Below are 20,236 nucleotides of genomic sequence, written 5' to 3'. Positions count from 1 at the left end.
TAACCCTAGAATTATTTCTTAGCAAAATCTTCAAATTAATTAATAAAACTCCTCTATATGCATCTATTAGTTCCTTTTTTTCTGGATTTTTAGAATACCATCCTCCCACTGTAAGCAGTTGTCCTTAAGTCTTGCTTCCAGTCTTCCCACAACTTCCCTTCACCTCTCTTCTATGTTGCTTTCCTTCTTGGTTCTCCTATCATCTTTCTTGGTTTACTCTCAATTTTTGATTAAACTTTTGCCAGGCCTTCCTGAGAAAAATTTCTCAGAAGCAAAATTTTTGGATACCTTGCATGTCTCAAAATGTCTTAATTTTACCCTCATACTTGATAACACAGTTTTGCTAGAAATAGAATTCAAAATCAAAAAATGTTCTCCTTGAAACTTTAAAGTTATTGTTTGATTATGTTTTAATTTCACTGTTATGGTTATAAATTTCAATGTAATTCCGTTTTTCTGTCTTTATAAGTGACTTTTTTCCTCTCAAATCTTCTAGAATCATCTTTCTTTGCTTCTCTGAAATGATATAATGATATGCTTGATGTGAGCTATTTTTATTCACTCTTTCAATCTAATAACCCATATCCTTTAGTAATATGCCCTGTTTTTATTCTTTGGTGGTTTCTCTAGAAATCATAACATGAATATTAAGCATATCGAAGTCTAAGGCTAATCAATATTGTTACCACAAAGATGAATATATCATTAAGATAGTGAAGCTTCAATTTCAGGGACTCACACTTGTCCAATCTTCTTCCAAGCCTAGCAAAGCTCTATCTGCTCAGCTTGTCACATATTTTTATAAAATTTGCAAAAACAAGACATTATAATTGCAGTTAATTAAATTCCCTATTTCTTTCTAATCTTGATAACTTCCTCTCACATTTTTCCTGAGTATATTCAAGTGTCTGTGGGCATTTGGGGGATGTGGCTAAGGGAAGCTAAGTTGAGACTACATTTAGTTTAAGCATAGGGGACATGTTTACATGATTTGTTTAAATAAATAAGATTGGTAAGTGGTAGAGCTAGAATTCTCAGGCAGTTCACCTGATCTTAACATTTCACTATATTGCCTTCCACATGTCAACAACCCTTTGATTCCTAATGTGAGGGCACCATATTCTATTCTCATCTAACTATTATTTGATGTTTTTGTCCATTTCCCACTTTCCTATGTGCTTCTAACATATTTTTTCTATCATATTGCTGCCCTAACCTGTACATTACACACTATTCAAACTAAATGTTGTGCCATCGTCAAACTATGCCTTTATTATGCTTTTCCTCAGTCTAAAATGACCTTGTCCAACCACATTATTCTTATTAATTATATACTTATTAATTCAGAGATATTTATTAGTGTATCTCTGATTTGGCATTAAGTACTGACATCAGTGAAGAAAACAGAGAACTCCCATGTTCACTAAATAAGACCTCAACAATAAACTAGTGATGTGAGTGCAAACACTAGCTAAAATTAGTCACTTCATCGAAAAAAACTCTTGAAATACCAAAAAATCGTATGGCACATTATTAAAGAAATTGATAGAGGTGCTCCAAAATTTGACAATAATCAAAAATACATAATATTACCAATAAGTTATGATGTTGACAAAAGCTTTTCTAAATTAAATTAAAAACCCAATTTCAATCAACTATGCTAAAGACTGAATTATTTTTCTATTCTATGAAAATTGTATTATAAAATTATCAAATCTAGAGCCAGAAATTACAAAGCCACAAATTTAGAGAAAGGAGTATTGAAATAATAAAAATATATTGTTTTTCTTTCTTTTGTGAAATTTGTAGTAGGTATCAGCTTTCTTATATCTGTATTTTGCTGTAATTTATTTTCTTGTTTTAAATAAATATTTACCTTAGTATCTTTTATGGACTGTACTGTATAATCCCAAGTTTCATACATTGAAGCCCTAACTCCCAATGTCACTGTATTTTGAGACAGAGCCTACAAGGAGATAACAAAAGTTAAATATATAAGGTTATAATTGTGAGGCCCTAATCCATTAGTACTAGTGTCCCTATAAGAAGAGAGACATTAGAAATCTCTCTCCCCTTCTCTTCCTCTCCCTCCTCTTCACTCATCCCTACCTACCACTATGTGTGAACAGAGGAAAGGCCATGTAAGTATGCAGCAAAGAAGCAGCTGTCTGCAACCCAAGAAGAGAGGCTTCACCAGAAACCAACCCTGCTGGCATGTTGATCTTGGACATCTAGTCTCTAGAACTGTAAGAATATAAAGTTCTATTGTTTAAGCTACTCAGTCTGTAGGACTTTGTATGGCAGCCCAAGCAAACACACACAATACTTGATTTTTTTCATAATATTATTTTCCTTAAATGGTGTCTAATTTTTTTATTTACACCTTAAAAACTCCACATCCAACTTTGCTTTACCTTTCTCCTAGACTATATAAGAAATTTTAAAATGTTTTAACTCTACTTATTCTCTACCTTATTTACACGTTATCATTGTCTTGTATTTTTCTTTTTCTTAACAACATAGTGTTTTGTTTTATAGTCAATATTAATTTAGAATATTCAATATCCATTTATTCATTTAGAATCACCCATATATTTACTATTTTCTTTGCTCTTTATTTCTTCTTGTTCCTTAGAACACTTCCATTCTGTCTAAAGTACACTCTTTGGAATTTCCTCTGGTGGTGATATGCTATGGTATGAATTTCTTTCTGCTGAGTATGCTTGTAAGATGATGGGTTTATTGAATCTATGGATAGGTGTCTCTCATCAGTTCTGAAATTTGAGTGACTAACTTTTCAAATATCGCTTCTGCTCCATTCTTTCTCTTCTCTTCTTTCTCTTCTCTGCTTTGGGGACTCATTCAGATGTATATTAGATATTCTCACCCTAACTCTCATGTCTCTTAATATTTCTTTCATATTTTCTATCTCTTTCTCTCTAAACTACAATCTAGATAATTTCTTCTGATCTAGGAGTAATTCATTCATAGTCTATTTAGTTCTGTCTAATCTGCTAAGTTGTTCCTTTCAATTCCTGAATTTTTAATTTCAGTAAGTCCTACTTATTTCTTTCTCAAATATGAGCTCCTTTTAAATAGTTTTCTGTTCCATATTTTCGAGTTCTTCATTTAGTTCTTTAAACATAATCAGATACTTGTTTTATACTTTGCATCTAGTACTTTCCAAAAGTTGAAGTCTTAATGATTTTTTCTATTCCCTCTGGTTCTTTTTCATGATACCTTAGTTGTTTTAGTGCTATAAACTACTGTCAAACTTTTGTTTCCCATTGAAAATATTTGTAAAAACTATTTGAGGCCTAGGAGAGGGTGAATTCTTCCAGGGAGGATTTATTCTTCTTTCTGCCAGACATGTAGGAGACCTATCAGTCTATAATCACTCTAAACTATATTCATAGCTTGTCTTTCATTAGAGTTTTTGTTTCTTTGTTTTGCAGGGGGAGTTATTTTGTTTGTTTTTTGGACTAGTCAACAGTTGTAAATTTTGGTTGCAAAAATGTACATCTTCTCAAGGACATTTTTCTCTGCTCTACTCAGCATCAACACACTATTACTTGCAAACCCTTTGAAGTCAGAAGTCAGGTAGGTAATTTTACTTTCACCCTAAAAAGGGTACCTTTTGGAATTCGAGTTTTATGGATTATAATTTACTAGAAAGAGGTTCCTCACCAAGGTTGTGAGGACCCTGACTTTTGTCTTGTGACTTCTGTGCCCTGAAAAGTTATCAAACTTGAATTTCTTGTTCATAAGGTTCAGTAAAACCCTCAGAGCATAACTGCCTTCAGAGTCCTACTTAACCATGCTGCATTCCCACTGTCATGCATAGTTTGGGCTGTTGTTTCAGATGTTGTTTTTAGAAAGATTTTTAAAGATATTTTATCCAATATTTTCAGTGGAAGAGGTGAATAATTTACCCTCTCACTGAAAGGATTGATTCAGATAACCTGGGTTTTCCATCTTCTAAACATTTATTGATATTTCTAATCTGCTATTCTACTCTGCAATCTCTGTCATTATGTACTAATATTGTTTTTACTCTTTTACTGTGATTTTAGAAGGAACAGAAATAAAAGTATGATTTCAGAAGGAGCAGAAATAAAAGAATATGTTCAGTCTTCTGAAGTACTACTATATATAAAACCTGATTTTTTTTCTTCCAACTTTTAAGTTTCAAGGGTACATGTACAGGTTTGTTACATGGGTAAACTATGTATCACTGGGGTTTGGTGTACAAACAATTTCCACATCCAGGTAGTGAGCCTAGTATCCAATACCTAGTTTTATATCCTCACCCTCTTCCCACCCTCCATCCTCAAGTAAGCCCCAGAGTCCATTTTTCCCCTTTGTGTTCATGTATACTCAATGTTTAGCCCCTTCTTATAAGTGAGAACATGTGGCATTTGGTTTTCTGTCCCCGCATTAATTCGCTTAGGAGAGTGGCCTCCATCTGCATCCATGTTGCTGCAAAGAACATGATTTCATTCTTTTTTATGACTATGTAGTATTCCACGGTATATATAGCACATTTTCTTTATCCATTTCACGATTGACATGTTGGTTGATTCCATGTCTTCGCTATTAGGAAAACTGCTTCAATGAACATCTGCATTCGTTTTTGTGGTATAACAATTATATTCATTTGGGTATATACCCAGTAATGAGACTGCTGTGTTGAACGGTAATTCTGTTTTAAGTTCTTTAGGAAATCTCTAAACTGCTTTCCACAATGGCTGAACTAATTTGCATTCCCACCAACAGTTTATGTAAGACTCTCCTTTTCTCTGCAACCTCACCTACCTCTGTTATTTTTTGACTTTTCAGTAATAGTCATTCTGATTGGTGTGAGAGGGTATATCATTGTGGTCCTGATTTGCATTTCCCTAATTATTAGTGATATAGAGCTTTTCATATGCTTATGTTGCAGGTATGTCTTTTTCTGAGAAGTGTCTGTTCATGCCCTTTGTCCATTTTTAATGGGATTGTTTGTTCTCTGCTTATTGATTTGTTTAAGTTCCTTATAGTTTCTAGATTTTGACCTCTGCTAGATGCATAGTTTGCATATATTTTCTTTCATTCTGTAGGTTGTTTGTTTACTCTGCTGATAGTTTCTTTTGCTGTGCAGAAGCTCTTTAGTTAAGTCACACCTGTCAACTTTGGTTTTTGTTGCAATTGCTTTTGATTTCTGTTTATTTATTTGTTTTTATTGTTGTTTTTGTTGTTGTTTGAGACAGAGTCTCGTTCTGTCACCCAGGCTGGAGTACAGTGGTATGATCGTGGCTCACGGCAACATCTGCCTCCTGGGTTCTAGCAGTTCTCCTGCCTCAGCCTCCAGAGTAGCTGGGATTACAGGCACATGCCACCATGCCCAGCAATTTTTTTGTATGCTTAGTAAGACAGGGTTTCACCATGTTGGCCAAGCTGGTCTCAGACTCCTGACCTCAAGTGATCCACCCACCTGAGCCTCCCAAAGTGCTGTGATTACAGGCGTGAGCCACCGCACCCAGCCTGCAATTGCTTTTGTAGTCTTTGTCATAAGATCTTTGCCAAGGCCTATGTCCAGAATGGTATTTCCTAGATTTTCTTCTAGAGTTTTTATAGTTTTATATTTTATGTGGAAGTCTTTAATCCATCTTAAGTTGATTTTTGTATATGGTAAAAGGAAGGGGTCCAGTTTCAATCTTCTGAATATGGCTAGCTTGTTATCCCAGTACCATTTATTGAATAGCGAGTCCTTTCCCTGTTGCTTGTTATTGTCGACTCTATCGAAGATCAGATGGTTGTAGGTATGAGGCTTTATTTTTGAATCTTCTAACCTGTTCCATTGGTCTATGAGTCTGTTTTGTACCACTATCATGCTGTTTTAATTACATGCTGATAGTGGTACAAAAACTGAGCCTTGTAGTATAGTTTGAAGTCAGGTAGTGTGATGCCTCCAGCTTTTTTCTTTTTGCTTAGGATTGCTTTTGCTATTTGGGCTCCATTTTCTTTCATATGAATTTTACAATCTTTTTTCAATTCTGTATGATAGTTTGATAGAAATAGCATTGAATTTGTACATTGCTTGGGACAATATGGCCATTTTAACAATGATTCTTCCTGTCCATGAGCATGGAATGTTTTTCCATTTGTTTGTGTCATCATTGATTTCTTTTAACAGTATTTTGTAATTCTCATTTTAGACATCTTTCATCTCCCTGGTTAGCTATATTCCTTGCTATTTTATTCTTTTTTGTGGCTATTGTAAATGGGATTCCATTCTTGATTTGGCTCTTAGCTTGACATGGCTGGTGTATAAAAATGCTACTGTTTTGTACATCAATCTTGTATACCAGTTTTGCTAAAGTTGTTTATCAGTTCTAGGAGCCTTTGGATAGAGATCACAGGGTTTTCTAAGTATAGAATCATATTGTTTGCAAACAGGGATAGTTTTACTTCATCTCTTCCTATTTGAATGTCTTTTATTTATTTTACTTACCCAATTGCTCTAGCTAGTACTTCTAGCACGATACAGAGCAAGGGTGGTGAGAATGGGCATTCTTTTCTTGTTTCAGTTCTCAAAAGGAATCCTTCCAGCTTTTGCCCATTTTCAATGTTGACTGTGGGTTTGTCACAGACAGCTCCTATTATTTTTAGGTATGTTCCTGGGCATCCTTTGATGCCTCGTTTGTTGAGGATTTGTAACATAAAAAGATGTTGAATATTATCAAAATTTCTGTGCCTATTGAGATGATCATGTGGTTATTTTTAGTTGTATTTATGAATCACATTTATTGATTTATGTACGTTGAATAAATCTTGCATCCTAGGAATAAAGCCTACTTGATTATGGTAGATCAGCCTTTTGATGTGCTGCTAGATTTGATTTGCTAGTATTTTGTTGAGGATTTTTGTGTCTACGTTCATCAAGGATACTGGCCTGGGGATTTGTTTTGTTCTTGTGTCACTGCCAGGTTTTGGCATCAAAATGATGCTAACCTCAGAGATTAAATTAGGGAGAGTTCCTGCCTCAATTTTTTGAAATGGTTTCAGTAGAATTGATACCAGCTCTTTTTTGTACATCTAATAGTATTCAGCTACGAATCTGGTCCAAGTTTTTTTCTGTTTGGTAGGTTTTTTTATCACCAATTTAATTTCAGAACTCATATAACAATTTTGTACATAGTTACTATAGAAAATTTGGAAATCCAGAAAAGTATTTTTAAAATGAAAACATTCATTCATAATTCCTCTGCCCAGAATCAGACACACTTAACATTTTGGCATATTTTCTTTCAGATATTTTTCTATATAATAATTTCTTTGCAACCTTAAAAATGTACTGACAGAAAATTTTATAAACTGTTTTTTGCCTACATTTTACTTTATAATTGCTTCCTTGTGTCATTAAAAGTTCTTTGTAAACACTCTAGTGTCTACATAAGGTTCCATACTAACAGTCTACAATAATTTATTTACCAATTCCTCTATTGTTAGGCAATTGAATTATATCTCATTTTATGCTATTTTTAAATAACTTACCTCAATTTCATACTTCAGGAAAAAACTATATAGATGAAGACTGAACATAAAGATAGCTATATCACTGGATCCCACGGGTAGTCCAGATGCTATGTATCCCTCGCAATCATCATGAAATCTACCATAATACAGGCTGTAAGGTCTAAATTCTGAACTTTTAACCAAAACTATAGAATACAGAACTGTTAATGGTTCTGTGTCATATAAAACCCAATCCAGGAATTATTTGCAACACATAAAAGAGATCTCATATGCAATAAAGATCTCATATGCACAATCATTTTTGGATCTTACTAACAATCAAAGTAAAGGTAAAAATATTAGAAGTAGCTATGTTCTAGAGGCTTACAGAAAAATGGAACAGAGATACTATTTAACTGATAACACATGCGAGTCTAGGACAGCAAGAACTCCAAGGGAAGATATCAATCTTACCCCTGAAATGAATTTGAGATGAAATGGAACCCCCGTCATTAATTCAGTTTGGGACTGTTATTTCAAATAAAGACTTTTTTAACATCTCAAGTTAAATATCTATAACAGGATTTTCAAAAAGGAAAATGGAAATAAACTTTTAATGAGTAAATCTACTATAAAACAGCAAACACATTGGCCAACTTGCAAAACTTTCATTTGTTTTTTAGCCTTTACACTTTTACCCAGTAATTCCACTTCTGGGAATTTACCCAGTGGATATACTTTGTACATGCAAACATGCATTAAGATTACTCATTGCAGCATTTTTCAATGGTTAAATTTAAGAAACAACTGAAATTAACATAAATAGGAAGCTTGTTAAATAAATTATGGTATATTCATAATTTGCAATACTGTGCAGATAATAAAAATGAATGTGGGAAATTTTTCTGTACTAGTATGAACAGATCTCCAAGATATACTATAAGGCACAAAAAGCAAACATAGTTTTTATTTTATGTTACCATTTGTGTTAAAAAAAAAAAAAGAGAAAAAAAACATATGCTTTGAAAAAATTCTCTGAAAAAAACATCAAATAACTGACAATAGTTTCTTTCTGGGCAGATGAAGACAGTATATCTTTAAATACTTTTTCGATATTTCAATCACGTTACTATACTTCCTTTTCAAAAGAATAAATAATTTTTAAGGTATTAAAAAATTTTTTAAGTCTGCCAAAGATTTCTATAGTTGATATAAGGTCTCAGTGGCATCCATCTAACACAAGGTGTTAAGAAAAACTTACACTGACTGAAATTTGCTTGTCCACGCTGCAGAAGAACGTAGAGCTGAAGAATAACTTGTGGGCAGCCTTCCAGGTAGGTCTCAAATAGTCTGAGCATGCTCAAATCAGTCACTCTATCTATAACTTCTTTATGTAGATCAATTTGTTCTTCCATGAAGTTGCTAGTATTGCTGTCATATTTGAAAGCGGCATGGTAACCCCTTTTCAAGGCAAACCAATACCTATAAAGTAAACATAAACATTTCTCTTTAGTCTTATATTCTTTATAACATATATGCTAATACACATAATAATTTAGAAAAAGGAATATGTGTTTTAAGTACACAATTTTTCCGCAAACTCTATTACAGATTTTTTGTAAACATCTCACAGTGGCTTTATTGAGATTGAGACCCTGTAAACTTTTATTATATGTTTGACATGCCATTTGTGTGCTAGGTCTATTAAGTATATATAAACTCATTTCATCTTTGCAATAATTATGTGAGATAAGTAGATATCATTCCATTTCACAAATGGCAAAACTAAAGCTGAGAAAGATAAAGTGATTTGCTGAAAGTTACACAGCTAGTAAGGGGCAGACACAGGGTCCAAACCCAGATCTTATAATTTCTAGTCTTAACCACTACTTCTGAAAGATAAACTGCAATTTTCCATTCATGCAATTGATCTGAACGACAACACAGATATATTCCCTTAAGAGAATGTCAAGGTTGAAGATGAGATTGAATCTTCCTTCAGAAAGATTCAATTACTTGATACCTATAAGACGCTAGGCTCTTTGACCATTACCATCCCAGAAAATATATAAAACCTTAAAGATTCTTGAAATATCCCTGCTCAGGCTCTTCTTTTGAAAGAATTTTAAAGTGAACACAAGTTATCATCCTATAGATAAAATCAATAACAAAAAAATTGAAACATTTATTTAGAAGAAATCTGAGGCTAGCAAAAAGGCAACCAGGATTCTACCCCAACACTTATCAAAACTCTTCATCTATGTCTCAGTTTCCACATATAAAAAAATAAAGGCAGTGATATATGCACTGTTTCAACCTGTTCCTTCTGCCAATGTTTCCCATTTCTGTAAATGGTAATAACACTCAACAATATTGCTCAGACCAAAAATGTAGGAATAATTCCAACTTCTCTTTTTTCATATCCTATGAAAATTCCTCAGCAAGTTCTCTTGGCTCTTGTTTCTAACTTCAAATATATCCATAATCTAAACAATTCTTACCACTTCCACTACTACCACCCCTATTTAAGCAGCCAACTCTCTACCCTGGATTATTTCAACAGCCTCATAATTGGCCACTCTGATGCTACTCTTGCTCCCATATAACCTATTCCCTACACAGAATTCAAATTAAACATTTTAAACATAATTCAGATGTCACTCCTCAGAGGGGTAGAAAATGTTCCAGTGATTTCTATCAAACTTAGAATGAAATCTGAAGTCCTTACCATATGTTACAAGGCCCTCCACAATCTACCACCCACACATGCTACCACAACAACTACCTTTCCATCTCATTTCTCTCACACTTCCAGTATGGCCTCTTTGCTGTTTTTTTCAACGTAAAAGCCTTTGTCTTTGCCAATCCCTCTGTTTGGAACTCTCCTAAACTCCAAACATTTTCAGTTTGCTCCTTAACTTCATTCAGGTCTCTACTCAAATATTACTTATAGACACCTTCCAGACAATACTATCTAAAGTAGTACTCTCTATCATATTCTATCTCTTTACCCCATATTATTTTTCTTCAAAGCTATTATTGATAAAGTATTATCACTACCTGACACATTATTTATTTTGGTTTATTATCTTTACCTTCTCACAAGAATGTAATCTACATGAAAGGACAGACTTATTTTGGTCATTACTATATCCAAAGCAACTAGAACAGTATCTGGCACATAATAGGTGCTCAAGAAATATTTACTGAAGTAATAAATGAAAGCTCATGACATTTTTTTCCATAAGATAAACAGATAGTAGCTATGAAAGGACTTTGGAAAGCTGAAAGTAAAACACTAATGTAAGATTTTTCCATTGTAAATTATAAAGATATAAATATGCAAGGATTCTTCATCTGGCAAAAAGAAGCATATTTTTATCAACACAGTTCTGGATTAACATGATCTATTATACTCAATGTGGGCTAGATGCCAGGGTAGGGAAGAATGTCAACAAAAATGATGAAGGCATGCTCTCTACCCTCAATGACCCTGCAACCCAATGGGAGGGTCAAGCCTGTAAACTACTAGCTGCAGTATAAGGCAGAAAAAAATAGTCATTCATTAGAAAGGCAAAAGTTGAGCTGTGAACGTACTGAAGAAAAAAGTCATTAATAATGCCTAGAATTTATAAGGAAGATTTATAAGAAAAGTAGTGTTTTAGCCTTTTCTGAGTATCTAGCATAGTAGAGAGTAAGTGATTCCTATTCTTGAAGTGGTTTATAATCCAGTAGGGTAGATACTACTGAAAAGCTTGAGAAATTCGCAAGTATAAACAGATACATACCTAGAGCAAAATTATTACACACAGCAGAATTGAGAGAGGTAGCAGAGCAAAGTAGTTAAGAATATAGACTCTAATAATGTCAGAATGCCCTGGTTCAAATTCTGGCTCCACTACTTCCTTGTTTAATCTCTCTGTGCTTCAGTTTCCTCATCTGGAAAATAGGGCTAGTCATCATACCTGCCTCCCTGGGTTGATGTGAGAATTAAATGAGTTAATAATTGTAAAAGGCTTAGACCAGGACCTGGCACATGTTAAGTGTCTGTTAAAAACAAAACAGATAGTGCTGCTTACAAATGTACAATTCACATTTCATGTGTCTTTAGGTAGAAATATTTTCTAAGGCAACTCTACACTAAGTTCTACTTATCTGAGGGTATTTCATGGAAAAGGGGATATGATTTTTTAACCAATAGGACACTCTTTCACTTCTAGGAAACAAATAAATAGGCCCAAAAAAAAATAAAGAACACTTTCTTAACATAGTGTATTCCCATATTTTTATCCCTATATCTTCTTTTATTTGAAATTTTAAAAAACGAGCTTCCAGTAATGATGAATTACATCATATCAGCCTAATTCCCATACTGATTACAAATATAAATTCCAGACAAAACATAAAAGAAAACAAGGCAGAAAAGAGCAACAAAGTAAGACTGGTGAACATGAAGACAGGTACAGTAGATCAAATGTCTCTGTTACCCCAAAATTCGTATGCTAAAACCTAATCCCCAATGTGCTATTGAGGTGGAAAGCCTTTGGAAGATAATAAAATGAATGGCATTAGTACACTTATACAAGATGCCCTAGACAGCTTCCTTGCCCATCCACCATGTGAGAAAACCATGAGAAGGCACCACCTATGCACCAGAAATCAAATCTTCACCAGACACCAAATTTTCCAGCATATTGCTCTTGGATTTCCCAGCCACCAGAACTGAGAAATAAATTTTTGTTGTCTAAAACCTGTTATAGCCACCTCACTAGACTAACACTCAAGAGCCTTAAGACCTCACTAGACTAAGATTAAGGATCAACAGAAATCACCCAAACTAAAGCACATAGGGGAAAAATTTAGGAGAACAAAATGAACAGAACAACAACAACAGGCAAAATTAAAGTCCTAGAAGAAAAGAGAGGGGGCATTAAAAAATCCTTGACAAAATATTAACCCAAAACATTTGCTACATTGATCAACCAGTAACATAGACTCAAAAAGCTCAATGAACCCAAGCAAAATAAATACCCAAAACATCATACACAGGCACATCTTACCCAAATTGCTGAAAATCAAATATAAAAAGAAAGCATAAAAAATAGAGGAAAAAAAAAGACATATTCCTCACGGGAAACAATGAGAATGTTGGCTGACTTCTCATCAGAAAAAACAAAAGCCAGAAAACAACCATATCAATAATTACACTAAATGTAAGTGGATTAAACACTCCAATTAAAAGAGATTATCAAACTGGATTTTTAAAAAGCAAGATATAACTTCATGTGATTTGCAAGAGACTCTCTTTAAACATAAACACTCAGATAGTTTGAAAGGAAATCACCAAATAAAAACCTGATATGGCTATATCAATATCCCAGACAAAATAGACTTCAACTCAAGGAAAACTACCAGTGATAAATAGAATTATCTTGTCATAATAATATAAGAATAAATTCATCATTAATACATAACATTTTTAAATCTGTATGCACCTAATAACAGAACTTTAAGATACACAAAGCAAAAACTGTCAAAGGTAAAGGGAGAAAAAGATAAATCCATATTCTCAGTTGAGAATTTTATCACCTGACTCTCAGTAATTGAAAGGAAAAGGAGACCTTAAAAAAACAGTAATAATATAGATAATTTAGCATTATCTGCCTAATTGATCTAATTGATATTTATAGAACATTACATTCAATAACTAAAAATTAGAAATTCTTTTCAAATGCACATGAAGTAGTCATGAAGTTAGACTACATGCTAGGCTATAAAAACAAGGCTTAATAAATGTAAAAAGACTATAATTCTATGAAGTATGTTGTTATAATAAATTTAAGGGAGAAATCAATAACCAACATGTTTTTTAAAGCCCCAAAGATTTGGAGATTGAGGTAAAATTTATCCTACGGTTTTATAAATATAGAACCCTAATAAATTTGAACATGAGTACATGACCTCTCTCTAAGGAGTTTTAAAATTAAAAATAGGTAAGAAAGAGAGTTTAACTGTTTAATGCACATTTAACTCCATGGAAGGGCCTAAGAATCTGTGGGAGGAAGTTATTAATATAATTTAAACTTTTTTATATGTATTAAAAAGAACAAAAGTTATTTCCATATTTTAAATAATTCAAATGCCTTTTATATAGCTATCAAAAGAAAACTCTGCTTTGGCAAAGAAAGCTTTTTATCACAAATCACACATAAAATTGAAATGCAAAACTGTCATTTAATTTATATTCTGGAAAATAAAATATTCTACTCTACAGACCCCTGAGCAGTAACAGCATACATAGTAGCAACAGGAACACATAACTAATAAGTAATTCATGTTGATATTCCCTGTCTTTCATCTACCAACATGAATTCAATTTTTCTATTCCTTAGAGAAATCCAAAATCCAGCAAATCTCAGGGTTTTCAATACTAAACCTGGACAAACCTTTGGTTAATTTGGCCCATTTTTATAAATGGTTCTAATTTTTGCTTATTTCTCACTATCTTAGTATTCTGCCACTTCCTAAACTAAAAATATACAAAGAGAAAGGAAAAGGGTGAGGTTGTGAAGTGGCCAAGATGATTGACTAGAAGCAGCTAGTGTGCCTGGTTCTCACAAACAGAAACAGAAGGAGTGAGTAAATACACCTTCAACTAAAACATTCAGGTACTCACATAGGAATTAATCAAGGAAACAACCTGACCCAGAGAACAAAGAAAAACAAGGCAGGACAACAGCCACCTGGGAACAACACAGAGCCAGGGGATTCTCCACAACCTAAGGAAGCAGTGAGTGAATGGGCAACCTGGAGAAACCATGCTTCTCCCACACATATTTGCAACCCTCAGGTCAGGAGATCTTGTAAACCCACTCCACCAGGGCCTTCGGTCTTTAGTCTGACAGACACAGCTCCATAGAGTCTCAGCGAAGCAGTCATTCAGGCATCCATGGAGACCCTTGAGGCTTAGATATTTGGGCTTTCCAGCAAAAGTAGCTGCAGCTTTGGCAAAGTAGGAGGTTAGACCTGTACATACTCCTAGATAAGAGGCTGAATCTAGGAGGCTGAACAGCACCAGCCCATTGCACCTCCCTAAGAAGGTACTCCTAGGAGGAGGGGTGGGCTGCCATCTTTGCTATTCAGGCACGTTAGCCATTCTAGCCTTCAGGCTTTGGAGAGTCTGAGTCCACCCAAGGTAGAAGGAATTCCCACAGCATAGCCACTCTACCAAAACAGGTCAGACTACTGCTTTAAACAGGTAACTGATCCCATTCTTTTTCACTGGGCAGGACCTCCCAACTGGGGCCTCCAGCCACCCCCATCCAAGCTTTCCAGCCAACAGAGATCTGAATTCCCCCTGGGACAGTGCTCCCAGAGGGAGTTGCAGGCCACCATCTTTATTGTTTGGGCAACTTAGCCATTACAACTTTGGGCTTCAGATTGTCTGAGGTGACTGGGGGCTAAAGTAGACCCCCAGCACAACACAGCTGCTCTACTAAAATGCGGCCAGACTGCTTTTTTTAAGTGGGTCCCAATCCTTCTCCTCCTCACTGGGTGGGACCTCATATCCAGGGTCTGCAGTCACTTCCTAGAGGTGTCTTTAAGCTGGCAACAGTTCCATACCTCCCTGGGACAAAACTCCCAGAGGAAGGGGCAGGCTACCATTTTGCTGTTTCACAGCCTTCACTAGTAACATCTCTAGGTTCTAGAAAATCTGAGGTAACTAGGACTGGAGTGGGCCCTAAGCATACCACAGCAGTCCTACAGAGAAGTGCCCAGACTGTTACATGGGTGCCCATTCCCACATCTGCTCACTGGGCAGGTCTGCCATCCCTGGGCCTCCAACCACCCCCTGCTAGAGCTACCAAACCAGTACCAACTCAGTAATTTCATGGACAGAGCATCCAGGGGCAACTGAAAACCTCTTTGCCACTGCCTCTGCAGTAGAACTGGTCTTGCCACCCTCGGACTAACAAAGGAACAAAGAGCCCAAGTGCCTTATCCACACCTCCAATGAACTGCAGTCAACCTAAGGAGAAGAGGCCAACCAATCTTCCACAGGTCCCCATGCTCTACGTAGCTCGTCACAAGACAAAATATCCCTGCTTGGGAATGTAGAAAGTAATTGACCGAATGAGATATTAGGCACTGGTCTATTCTACAACAAAATCTGTGCTTGCTATTTTTATGCTAGGAGCAAGGAGGTGTAACCGCTGACCCCTTCTTCGACCTGAGAACTGAGTCATAATGATTATTACAAAAGGCTTTCTGACATATACAATATCCTTGGCACCTGAAATCTTTCTTTAAACTTACCTTATAAGGGTCAAGTTTGCTAAGTGTCTCCACATTCTTCTGGGACTGTTTTTTTTTTTAATGATACTGTTTATTAAATTATATTAAAATTAACTTGTGTAAAAAAAAATCCCTGCTTGGACCCACAGCAAAAACCCTCCATCTTGGGCTGACTGCACTGAGCAATTGCTGACCTGCATCTCTCTGGGGTGGAGCCCCCAGGAGTCAAGCAAATGACACTTGGTCACAACCAGTACTATGATCTTTTCCTCTGCTGCCTCTAACCTGAAGAAGGAACATAAACACTAAGACTGTCCCAGAGCTGCAGTGGGCAGCCCAGGAGTGAAAAGTTGTGAATCACAGCCAGCATTCAAGGGAGAGAAGAACCCATACTTTCATAGCACTGACAAAGAACACAGTTGAAACTGTGAGGAAACATAGGGGAGCCACACAATCAAGGAAGAGTCTACCAACTGACTGATAAGCCTAATTGTCACCTGTTGGATCATACCCCAAAGCTTCAACACCAAAAGTGCCTCACTAATATACTCCCACTGAAACGAGAGACAAGAAGTCAGCTTCAGATAAAGACCCTACACAAAGCCTCAGCCTAGTGAAAACATCCAGAAAAGAAGTCTATTGACTATACTTAATCTGCACTGCAGTTAAAGAAATACCTACATGCAGAGATGAGAAAGAACCAATACCAGAACTCTAGTAACTCAGATGCTGAGTGTCATATGTCCTCCAAGTGGCAACACCAGTTCTCTATCAAGAATTCTTAACCAGGTTGAACTGGCTGGAATGACAGAAATAAAATTCAGAATATGAATACGAATGAAGATCATTGAGATTCAGGAGGATGGCAAAAGTTAATCCAAGAAAAATAAGAATCACAACAAAGTGATACAGGAGCTGACGGATGAAATAGCAGGTATTAAGAAGAACCTAATGGGTCTGCAGAGATGAATAACACAATACAAGAATTTCACAATGCAATTACAAGTACTGACAGCAGAATAAACCAAGCTGAGGAAAAAATCTTAGAACTCGAAGACTGGTTCTATGAAATAAGACAGTCAGACAAAAATAAAGAAAAAAGAATAAAAAGGAATAAACAAAACCTCCAAGAAGCATGGAATTCTTTATATGTAAAGAAGCCAAATCTATAAGTCATTGTCATCTCTGAAAGAGAAGGGGAAAAAGCAAACAACTTGAAAAATATCTTTCAGGATATCATCCGTGAAAACATCCCCAACTTTGCTAAAGAGGCCAACAGTCAAATTCAGGAAATACAGAGAACTCTTGAAGGATTCTATACAAGGAGATCATCCCTAAATCACATAATTGCCAGATCTTTCAAGGTCAAAAGGAAAGAATGAATGTTAAAGGCAGATCGAGAGAAAGGTCAGGTCACCTACAAAGGATCCACATCAGGATAACAGTGGACCTCTCAGCTGAAACCCTACAAGCCAGAAGAGATTGGGGTCTATATTCCACATTCTTAAAGAAAAATATCTTCAACCAAGAATTTCATATCCAGCCAAACTAAGTGAATGAGCAATAAGATCCTTTTCAGTTAAGCAAACGTTGAAGAACTTAATTACTACCAAACCTAACTTTCAAGAGATCTTGAAAGGAGCAGTAAATACAGACCAGCTAATACAAAACACACTTAAACACATAGACAAGGCCAGGAGTGATGGCTCATGCCTGTAATCCCAGCACTTTGGGAGGCCGAGGCAGGCAGATCACAAAGTCAGGAGTTCAAGGCCATCCTGGCCAACATAGTGAAACTCCGTCTCTAATAAAAATACAAAAATTAGCTTGGTGTGGTGGCACATGCCTGTAGTCTCAGCTACTCGGAAGGCTGAGGTGGGAGAGTCTCTTGAACCTGGGAGGAGGACGTTACAGTGAGCCAAGACCATGCCATTGCACTCCAGCCTGGGTGACAGAGTGAGACTCCTTCTCAAAAAAACAAAAAAAAAAAAAAAAACAACCAATTAAACACATAGACCAGTGTTACTGTAAAACAACCACACAAACAACATGATAACCAGCTAATAGCACAGTTACAGGATTAAAAACACGCCTATCAATACTAACCTAGAATATAAAATATTTCAAGAGATCTTGAAAGGAGCAGTAAATATAGACCACTACCAGCTAATACAAAACACACTTAAACACATAGACCAGGATTACTGTAAAACAACCACACAAACAAGCCAACATTATAACCAGTTAACAGCACAGTGACAGGATTAAAGCCACACATATCAATACTAACCTAGAATGTAAACAGGCTAAATCCTGCCGCTTAAAAGATACTGTGGCAAGCTGAATAAAAAAGCAAGACGCAGTAGCCTGCTGTCTTCAAGAGATTCATCTTACATGTAATGACACTCACAGGCTCAAAATAAGAGGATAGAGAACAATCTACCAAGCAAATGGAAAACTGAAAAAGCAAGGGTAGCAATCCTAATTTCAGGCAAAACAGATTTAATACTAACAGAGAAAAAAAGACAAGGAAGGGCATCACATAATGGTAAAGGGTTCAATTCAACAAGAAGACCTAACTATCCTAAATATATATGACCCAATACAGGAGCACCCTGCATTAATCTGTTCTCACAGTGCAATAAAGATACTACTCTGAGACTAGGTAATTTATAAACAAAAGAGGTTTTATTAACTCACAGTTCCACATGGCTAGGGAGGCCACATGAAACTTTCAATCATAGTAGAAAGGGAAATAGGCACATCTTACACGGCAGCAGCCAAGAGAAAACAAGAGTGTGTGAAGGAGGAACTATAAACACTTATAAAATCATCAGTTCTGGTGAAAGCTCACTCACTATCACAAGAAGAGCATGGAGGAATTTCAGGCCAATATCCATGATGAACACTGATGCAAAAATCTTCGATAAAATACTGGCAAATCTAATTCAAAAGTACATCAAAAAGCTTATCCATAACAATCTAGATGGCTGCATCCCAGGGATGCAAGGCTGGTTCAACATCTGCAAATCTATCAACATAATCCAGCACATAAACAGAACCAAAGATAAAAATCACATGATTATCTCAATAGATGCAGAGAAGGCCTTCAACAAAATAATTACAGCTGTCTGATAAACACAAAGCCAATATCATACTGAATGAGAAAGAAACTGGAAGATTCCCTTTGAAAACTGGCATAAGACAAGGATGCCAAACACCTCACGTTCTCATTCATAAGTGGGTGTTAAACAATGAGAACACACAGACACAGGGAGGGGGACATCACACACCAGGGCCTGGGGGGTGTGGGCTAGGGAAGGAATAGCAGAGGGTAGGGAATTGGGGAGGGATAGCATTAGGAGAAATACCTAATGTAGATGACGGGGTGAAAGATCCAGCAAATCACCACTATGGCACGTGCATACCTATGTACAAACCTGCACAATCTGCACATGTACCCCAGAACTTAAAGTATAATAAATAAATAAATAAATAACAAATAATAATAATAATAAACCACCCCCATAATCTAATCACCTCCCTCCCTCGACATTTGGGAATTATAATTTGAGAAGAGATTTGGGTGGGGACATGGAGCCAAACTACCACCTTCATAAAGCAAGTTCTTAGAGACCTACAAAGAGACATAGACCCCCACATAATAATAGTGGGATACTTCAACACTCGATGAACAGTATTAGACAGATCATCAAGGCAGAAAATTAACAAAGGTATTTAGGGCCTAAACTCAGCATTGGACCAAATGATCTGATAGACCTTTACAGAAGTCTCCAACCCAAAACAACAGTATATACATTTTTCTCATTGCCATATGTTATATACTGTAAAACTGACCACATAATTGGACATAAAACAATCTTCAACAAATGTAAAAATAAAACTGAAATCAGATCAAACACACTCTTGGACCACTGTGTAATAAAATAGAAGTCAACACAATGAAACCCACTCAAAACCACACAATGCCACAAAAAATAAAATAAAAAATACCCAGAAATACAGCTAACCAGAGAGGTGAAAAATATCTACAATGAGAATTATAAAACACTGCTCAAAGAAATCAGAGAAGACACAGCAAATGGAAAAACATCCCATCATCATAAATAGGAAGAATCAATATCATTAAAATGGCTATACTGCCCAAAGCAATTTACAAATTCAATGCTCTACCTGTTAAATTACCAATGACATTCTTCATAAAAGTAGAAAAAAATATTTTAAAATTTATATGGAACCAAAAAAAGAGCCTGAATAGTCAAGGCAGTCCTAAGCAAAAGGCACAAAGCTGGAGGCCTGTTACCCAACTCCAAACTACACTACAGGACTATAGTGGTAATGATACAGAAACAGACACACAGACCGACGGAACAGAGTAAGGAGCCCCGAAATACAGCCACGTATCTTTGACTATGTGATCTTT

The 20,236-nt window shown here is 35.8% G+C and overlaps 1 protein-coding gene across 3 annotated transcripts in view; it reads right to left on the bottom strand.

Moving 5' to 3' along the window:
* The window catches only part of XKR9 (XK related 9), a 63,714-nt gene that overhangs the window by 19,555 nt on the left and 23,923 nt on the right, over nucleotides 1-20,236 (bottom strand). For all 3 annotated transcript variants that reach the window (XM_054246624.2, XM_054246625.2, XM_017965397.5), the window contains one exon: nucleotides 8,759-8,979. In XM_054246624.2, the coding sequence (XP_054102599.2) occupies nucleotides 8,759-8,979 (221 nt within the window). The remainder of the gene's footprint in view (nucleotides 1-8,758; nucleotides 8,980-20,236) is intronic.

Source organism: Callithrix jacchus, chromosome 16 (genome assembly GCF_049354715.1).
Source record: "Callithrix jacchus isolate 240 chromosome 16, calJac240_pri, whole genome shotgun sequence".
Classification (NCBI taxonomy): domain Eukaryota; kingdom Metazoa; phylum Chordata; class Mammalia; order Primates; family Cebidae; genus Callithrix; species Callithrix jacchus.
This window is presented reverse-complemented; position numbering and strand designations above follow the sequence as displayed.